The sequence below is a fragment of the Vigna angularis genome, chromosome 9 (assembly GCF_016808095.1).
Source record: "Vigna angularis cultivar LongXiaoDou No.4 chromosome 9, ASM1680809v1, whole genome shotgun sequence".
NCBI lineage: Eukaryota > Viridiplantae > Streptophyta > Magnoliopsida > Fabales > Fabaceae > Vigna > Vigna angularis.
In genome coordinates, this window is record NC_068978.1 from 19,813,706 (window position 1) to 19,823,168 (window position 9,463).

General features: G+C 30.8%; 1 protein-coding gene across 1 annotated transcript; it reads right to left on the reverse strand.

Annotated features, from left to right (window-relative positions):
* Positions 1 to 1,709: 1,709 nt before the first annotated feature.
* On the reverse strand, positions 1,710 to 5,474 carry LOC108320148 (protein trichome birefringence-like 34). The gene is made up of 5 exons (XM_052868265.1): positions 5,096 to 5,474; positions 4,684 to 4,861; positions 3,338 to 3,534; positions 2,955 to 3,113; positions 1,710 to 2,200 (listed from the first exon to the last, which is right to left on the reverse strand). The coding sequence occupies exons 1-5, from the start codon at positions 5,428 to 5,430 to the stop codon at positions 1,852 to 1,854; spliced, it is 1,218 nt and encodes a 405-aa protein (XP_052724225.1). The 5' UTR covers positions 5,431 to 5,474; the 3' UTR covers positions 1,710 to 1,851.
* Between the last annotated feature and the right edge of the window lie 3,989 nt (positions 5,475 to 9,463).

Genomic DNA, 9,463 nt, shown 5'->3' on the forward strand with positions numbered 1-9,463 from the left:
AAAAGTATAGGAAGAATATATGGGGGTGCAGGAAAAAGCTAATAAATGTAACCATAAAAATCACCCTAGACCAATGCATTTATTTATTCTCTTTAGTGTTTAATTTAATAACAAGCTTTTTCTTCATGTACTTAATAATTTTTAACTAAACCCACATGATTTTTCGAAACAATGTTTCACCAGTTGTAAAAATGACTTTCGGACTATCTGTTATAAAATTCTTTTGAAACAAGCTTTCTTCAATTTTTGGAACAAGCTTTTTGAAATGCATTCCGAAACAAATTTTCTAAAACCCATGAAATGTATTATGGAGTGAGCTTTTTGGAAAAGATTTCCAAAACATATGATAGTTTTTGTAATAAGTTTTCCAAAACAAGCTAAAAAGAGTTAGGAGGACGCATTCACATATGTGAGATTTTGTGATGCAACAATTAGTTATAGAATCTTAAAGAAGAGAGATGTGTAGGTTGTTGTGTTTTACTTTTTTTTTTTTAGGCTTAAATGATTACTTCGTCCTCGTGTTAAGATATGAATTTTTGTTTAGTACCCGGTTTTAAAAATAAAGACATTGAGTCCCTATGTTATGAAAAGTGTATGAATAAGGTCTTGTCCGTTAAATTGACAGCAACGACGTTAAGTCCATGCTGATGTGACCGTACTTTTTCTCTTCTCTCTTCTATTATCCAGTTTTTTCTCTTTCTTGTTTAGCTTTTTCTTTGATGATTTGTTGAACTTGTTCTTTCTTTGTGAATCTTATTCATATACTTTTCATAACATAGAAACCAAATGTCTTCATTTTTAAAATCGGATACTAAACAAAAATTCACGTGTTAATATGAAACGAAATAAGCATTTAAACCTTTTTTTTTATCTCTATAGTTGCTATAATTGGATAACCTTCTTTTTTCACGGTAATGAATTCATCAGTATTCATCAGTGACATAATACATATATAGAGCTTATCCATGTCATTCATTGTCATTTTGAAATTCATATTTCACTGACAACATTACATTCATCCTTTCACCTTGCCTTTTCTCAGTCATGGTGGAAACACCAAATTGAAAAGAATTTTTATCAAATGTCAAACAAATTTTAGAAAGTGAGACACTATAGTTAGCCTCACAATAAAAATAAAAAGCACATCAAGAAGATGGCCATATGTTACAAGAAGGAACCACATAGTCCACCATAATAGCTTGTTTTGGTTAAGAAGAAAGATTTACCGGGCCTTTAATGCAATAGTTTTCAAGAACAATGATGTCTCATTCCCGTTGTCGTTGTTTAATTGACGAGTTATTCAAAGCTCGGTAATTTTCTAAGATCGATATTAGATTAAGTTATCATATGATTTATTAAAAAAATTATCAATATATAAAACAACATTTAAGACATGATCAATATACAAAACAATACTCAAGACACACAATGGATTAAGAGACACTTTCCCAATATATGATAATATGATTTTAATTATTATTTAAAAGATAATTATAATATACTTGAAATTTGATAAAACATAAATATAAACTTAAAGAGAAGTTTGTACATGCGTTCTTTATCTTTGTCTAACATAATGTACTTATTTTTTTTTATAAAACATTAAAGAGAAATTTGTACATATGTTCTTTATTCTTGTTCAACATAATTAATTTAATCATTATTATTAATTTTTATAATATATATAAAAAAATTACAGTCATAAAAAATGAAATGAGAACTATATCTGTATTTTAGTAATCAAAGTTAACATGAGATTTGAAAGATTAGGAGAGCATTCTTTACAATTGAACTCTCCCCAGCACATGAATGAAAAAAATAACAAAGCAAAAAGAAAATTGGAAAAGTTAGTCATGGATGGAGAATATAAGCATAAAGAAGCTCATTCCAGACATCAGGTACACCAGGGAGGCACCAATGTATGCAATCAGCATAAGTTTTTGGGTTTGATAACTGCTCTTCGGTCAGAGGGTCCCATTGCTTTCTATAGATTGATGGGTGCCCTTCTTTCCTATACTCTGAGAGCTGTGTGATGTTTAGCAATTCAACTTTCAACCCTCTTCCATTCAAATCTTCAATCACATCTTCCACCACTCTCATCATACTTGGATATGAAGCATTCCCCCAATACCCTTCTTCTCTAATTTTATCTCTTTCTTCGTAACAATTCTCACCCTTAGCTCCTCCCCATTCATGTGCCCTGCATTTTTTTTATGTTAAAAATCCACTTATTGGATCATAGTGTGATTATATTATAGAATATCATTAGTTGAAATGTCATTGACAAAATCAAAAGAAGATGCATAAAGGAATAAATGTTTACATGGTGATACTTAGATATTTAATTTGAACAATTGAAACTCATTGACTAAAACCTCAATATATAAGGAAAAAACATAATTAAGTGAAAATTACGGTTAATCTGTTAGCTTTGTAAGAATAGTTGTGAATTTTATCCTTTTATCTATTATGTATTCCTGGTTTTAGCTTACCCACTTTTGAAACTTTCTATACTGTATACACTACTTTTTTTCGTTTATTTTCACATTTTCATCAATTAAATCAGTTTTTTTTCTTTTTTAGGATATCCTAAATGAATAACTTAAGTTTAGGATTCAATTGGAGTTAAATAAATGAAGTAAATGTATACAAAGCTAAAATTTCATCAAATATTCCAAACTTTCTTTTTTGTACGAAAAATATGTAAAGTTGTTTTCAGTTTTAAATATTTGTACACAGGAAACATAATGAAACCAAAAAACATTGTTTTGAGCGTTTTCTTACACAAAATAACTTTTCTTCAAATTAGTTTTGTACTTAAAAATATTGCTTGTAAAATGCTTTAAACATTCTAGCCTAACTAACAAACGTGCATTATACAGATTATAACGTTGAGGTAGGTGATAAGCTTATTCATAATGATGGTGAATAAAGATGGAGTTTGCGACACTTACTTTTGGTGAGTTGGTGACATAGAAACAAAGAACAAGTTGGTCTTGTTGCGATTAACATGAACTTCCAACCAATCCGACCATGTTCTCAAGGCCATTTCATACACTCTCACCATTCCTACCCTTTTCATCACCCCATTTGGGTCTCCAAATGAACCCCACCTGCTCATAGGTTACACTGTCATTATTCAGATTAAGACACTTAATTACCATCTTAACCAACTTCTTAGCCTTAAAAGTGAGTCAAACATACGCAAATTGTTGTGGTTAAGACATGTTGCAGATGGAACGAAATTGGTGAAAAGAACTGGAACAAGTGACATGTGAGAGTGTTGGAAATTGGAGTTGATGAAAAGACAATGATGGGTTGGTGAGTTTTTACTTACAAAACATTCATTGCTTTCCTTCTCCACCATAGGAAAGTGTTGAAGACCAAAATGTCTGCATCAGTCCAGTACTTAGCATGTTTCTCTATGGCATGCACTCTTACGGTTCGTTCAGCTACCCTGTGGTTCACAGGGTCATCTGAGTTTGATTCTACCAATAATGGAGCCCAGTAGAACTCGATCGTTGCATTGTACTCCTTCATCAAATCATAATATAATGTCAAATAATTAATGACCAACTAGTTGATATCATCTCACATAGACTATACTTGAAATTATGATAAGATTATGAAAGTATTTTTGATTTTCTTCAATGTGGTTTAACAATGAAGCTTGGACAAGTCTTATAAATGGTATGTCATCTATTTGACACATTATCATACTCACCGTGTGTATCGGTAAAATATTCAATTTAAAAAGACATTTTTTTTTCATCTTGGATCTACGAAAGAATTCTTACATGACTTCAACATAATTTAAGAATAAATACAATAATTTTTTAAAATTAATAAACTTAATGTGTAAGTTTTAACATGATTAAAAAAATAAAGAATAGATACCGTATGATAGAAATATTTAGATTATATATGTATTATTGGAAATGTTTTTATTTAACTTTATAACATCATTTTCATGTCAAGACAAGTATTTTAAAGTTGTTAATTTGTGTATTTTTTTCAAAGATAATTGTTAAATAATGAATTTTAAACTTAACTCAATTTTATAAAACTAGCTTATAAGATAAGATTTATAGTTATATATATTGTAAATTGTCTTTAGTTCTAGTCGATGTGTGACTTCCAATTCATCTTTCACATGTTGAGGTATATACATTTCGTATGCGAGACTAAACATTAATAGATGACCCGATAACGACCAAATAGTGGATGAAATGATATGTTCATCAAACACAAATCTCTCTAAAATATGTTCTAACTTGACTTTGATACATGTTAAGAGGTGAACGTTAAACCGATTATGTTAAGTTGAATTTGACTTAAAGTTTACTTTTTTTAATAATAATAATTAAGAACATTACGAAATATCTTAAATGAATTATATTATCCTTTAGATAGATGAATTATATTATTTTTGTATTAAGAGATAATATGTTTAGATTGTTATAGTTAACCTTGTTTTTATGAATAATTTTAAATGCATAAATCTTGTTTGACAATGTAATATAAATCTATGTTCACATATTTCAAATTTTAGAGATTACATATGTGGAAATGTCTATATATCTGCGATGTGTCTGATTTTCGTGTCAATATCTGGATTGCAAATGGAAAAACATGTGAAAGGTATCTATATGTATTGAAATGGAATAACTTTTAAAGACTTACTTCTGCCTTGAAGATGTTGAGGGACCCATTTGCAATGGTTCGCATGGATTTGAGAGTTGGGGGAACAGAAGATTCCACAAGGCAAACCATTGAAACCCATTGCCCTCTGTTTAGTGAATCCCCCACAAACACCATCCTCTTGTTCCTTAGCCTTTCAAGCAATGCTGTAGCATTGAACCTTTATTAACAAAGAACAAGCCACATTCACAAAACTCAAAACACATTCTCAAACTTAATATTCAAGCATACAAGTAGCCATAAAAGAACTAATATGTATTTCAAAAACAAAAACGTCAACAATAACAACATTCACTATAAAAATATAAAAAAATTAAGAATATAATCTCCTAAGATTTTCTTTACTTTTATAAATATTATGTAATATAAAATTTAAAAAATGTCATAGAAAGACCTGGGTAAGTCACATTGGTGTGGTTTCCACCTCCAATTCTGGTAGCCAAGGTCCTTCCTTCCAAACTTCTCACAAGCCAATTGATCAGACATGAACGTGCACTGTTGCTCCTTGTAGAGTGGATATGATTCATTATCAAAAACCCACTTCCCAGAAAACAAGTCACATTTTGATAATGAATGTAACTTGGTTCTTTCATCAGACCATTGATCTCCTTCTTGTGTTAGATAAATGGCAGTGACAACAAGAGTAGTGACTAAGATGGCTACAAGGGATTGAAAAATGTTTCTGATTCCCCAAGTGCTTCCTACTGTTATCTGATGTGCCTTTGCCATTTACATTCACTTTGATCTTTCTTCTCATCTCATATGTTGGTGAGCTAGAAGATATCTAGCTTTATCATGTGGTGCTTAACTGTGAGAAGTAGTAGGTGGATCATGATTCATTTAGAAGCTTTTTCATGTTGTTGAAATTCATATTTTCATGGGAAAAACCCTAATTTATATCACCCACTTAGAGCAATAAAGATTTTTCATATAAAAAGATCAAAAGTCCTGTATTCTATACAGGGAGGTGTTTTGTTATGTAAATAATTTAAATAACGTACCTATGGTTAATGAGGTTATACCTGATCATTAAATATACATGTTTATAGGCTGGTTATTTCTTTTTTACATATGGGAAACACATGTAAAATATATATCAAATATATTATATGAAATGTTTGTAATTAGTTTTGAAGAGTGGAATGATATCTTCACTAATTAATTAATTTGAAATTGTTAGTTAGAGAATGTTTTTCGCTGCATTTGCACTTTACCAACACTACTTGATATGGATATGGATTATTTCAATGTTTAGTTTGACATAATACGGAGACCAATTAAACGAGAAACCATTAGGTTGAGTTGTTGACGTTTTCTCAACCAAGAACATTGCTTGAAGAAAGATCGAGCCCTATGGTCCTTTTCATTTCTTTTCCCTAAACAAACACAAACAGAAAACAGAAAAGGGATTAAAATATCCAAAAGATTTTGCTGCAATATGAAACAAAGTTTTTTTTTTCCAATTGTGTTTTGAATTATCCCTTTTAATTATAATTTTTGTAAAGATAATCCTTTGTCAATTACAATTATATAGAATATGATTAAGTTATATTCAAAATCAAAGATTATACTTTTTAAAATATAATAATTTAAATTATTTTTTTATTATTTATTCCTTAAAACAATTTGATTCACATAATCAATATAATATATAATTATGATTAATGGTAAAAGTTAAGCAAAGTTTTCAATGATTTATGTACAATGTCAACTAACAAGAATATCACATAATGTTATATTTGATAATGTTAATATAATTTAATTTTTTTCTTTTAAAAATTTAAGAGATTTTGATAATTGCATAATATAGAAAATTAAAACATGATCATAAATATGTGAATAGTATATGTATGAAAATAGTATATGTGAGTAGAGATTCGATGAAATTAATGATTCCAGTCCTTCGTCTCTCCCAGAGAGATGTTTTCTTTTAGTATTTTGGAATCCAATAATTATATGAATGATAATTCAAGATTTATTTTCTCTGACTTTTTATTAAAAAATATTTCTTTCTTGATGGATTGATATAATATAGATAATTGTATGTACTTGTGGGGCTTGTTGTTGTCGTAGTAGCGGTAGTTTATATAAAGCACCATTAATAATTTTTTTTTAAATTTTTTAATAATAAATTATGTCTCACTCTTTTATTGGTGGGTTTATTTAAACACGTAAACTTTGTTGGTACTCTTTTTGTACTCTTTTCATATAATGAAAACAATACTTTTACAACTAAATTTTAACAACAATTTGAGAATGTTATGGGTTACCATGGTATAGGTGTATTTAAATTAAATTTTAAAACCAAAACAATTTACAGTGGAGGGAAAAATTGGGGCTACGTTAGATTTTACGCTTTCTCCTAATTCATTTTTTGAAAATCTCTGCTCGAAACCTTTCTCGCGCTTCCTCCCCTCTCAATGTTCACCGGCGAAACCTCAGTCCATTTTGCCACCTCTCGATATTTTTCTTCTCGACGCTTCTTCACGAAAGTTGTCTCCTTTCCTCCACCTGTCTCGCGCTTCCCCCACCAACAACGAAAGCTCTCTCCTTTTCTTCAACTCGACCAGTTAGCAACTCAATCAGTCTTTTGCTCGGTCATTGTTGTGTCAAAGTGTCTAGTCCTCCTAACAATATTCATCATGAAGTTAAAAGTTCTAGAACAAACCCAAGTCTCTTCCTCGCTCCAAAGAAAAATTAAAAGGTCCACTTCCTAACATGTTTAAACCTTTACCACAACCTAATTAGGTGACAATTGAACCCCACATTCATCGAGAACTGTCTCCATGAAAAGAGAAAAGGTGTAAGGTAGAAAAAGATCCTAGACGAGGAATCGACAATGTTTTTTGAAAAGCAATGAGTGGGAACGGGTGTGGCAAAAGAAGTGAAATTTGATAATAAGAATATTGGAAAGTGCAATTAGGAGAAACACGGAGAAAATATGACAAGGGTTAGAGAGCTACCACAAGGTAAGCACACTTACTCTCCTCCTCTTTCTCGTAGTCATCTCTGATGGAAAAGCAAAGCTTGATGGAGAAGAAGATGCAACACGAACCATGTTGATGTAACAGTTATAACATCCCGACTTGAGATGCCACAATTACGAGTAAAAATTTAATTTTTTTAAAATATAATATTATCGTGGAAATCCAAATTTAATAAGTCTTTACAATTAGTCAAAAATAAATTAGAAATCTAAATAAAATCATTTATTAAAAATAAAAAGCCAAAGTTTGCTAACTCTTGCAATCAACTTGTCGCATTATTCGACATTTAAATTATCTACATTATAATCTGCTCTGGTATAAAAACAATCATCACAAGTGAAACACTATTCAACTATCCACAATAACCACACCCATCTATACTATTCAACTATCCATCTCCAATCCATAAAGTCAACTACATTCACATCACACAAAAACACGTTACTATAAATACTCATGGTTTATCCATGTACCCTACCATACCACCCGTTCATTAGAACTGGCGCTCAAACTCATCCTCTTCCCATATCACACAACCAAAGAGGACCACTTTTCTGCGTTGCACGACCAAAAGAGTCATTGCTGAATTTACTAGGTACGACGAAATGATCCCATAATAACTTGTCTTAACCTCACACATATACAACCAACATAACACAATACAATCATGTTCAAACATCACACAACCAACCACACATCTCGACAACGAAACAAAAAAACATGACCAATAATACTTACGACTCAATAATCATCACAAACAACTTGGACAAACACACATAGCTCGACAATCATAACAAACAACAATTTAACTCAATTCATCATCTATACATACATGCAACAAGGCAACAAAAGAAAACAAGAAAACAAAAATGAAGACGGTAAGCTCCTCTTACATGGGTTTCCCATTACGAGTTTTTCCTATAATAAACAATGCCCTTCAAAAACACCCCTCAACTCTCACAAACCTTCACTCGATCAAGCTTTCACTGTCAACCTCAAAGTTTCTATTTCTTTTTTTCCTACTGGCCAGAGTTTTTATATAAGTAGAAAGTGTCTGATATAACAACTACGTATGAGATTAATTTGCTGGCAAAATGATGAAGATGAAGTTTTGATGATGTCCAAATCAAGTCAAGAGATATCAAATTTCAAGAAGATCCTTTGAAGACTTGTATTGTTATAGAAAACTTTTGTAATAATTGTTATTTAATGTTTAGGACTTAGGTTCTTAGTGGTTTTGATTCCATGTACTTTCACATTTCAAATTTGATGTTCAGAGTCAAAAACACACTGTATTAATCGATTAAACCTAGTGTTAATCGATTAATCCGGATAGGAGATAAAAACTCAAACTGCCTCTATAATAATCGATTAAAAATTGCTTTAATCGATTAATATATGGATTAATCGATTAAAGGTGACCGTTAGAGTTTTCTAGCCGTTAAAACAAGTCGTTGTACTCATTTTAATCGATTAACAAGTATATTAATCAATTAAAAACATTAAATGGCTGGAAACGAAGAACGGAAGAAATTTTGTTTGAGTCTATAAATAGACTCTCATTTTCTTTCAACAACAACTCTTTCCTTGTGGTCTAAAACTCAAAAATCATTAAGAATTGTGTGTTCTTGTTCGGCTTAAGAAATTCTCGTCTGTGGAGCTGGTGAAGTGTTGCTACGATGACAGAGGAATAACCGGTTCATCCTTGGTGCGTTTGAGGAGGTTTTTGGAAGAGGAAGTCATCCTTCGTGAAGTATTCGGAGGAGGTGTTCGTC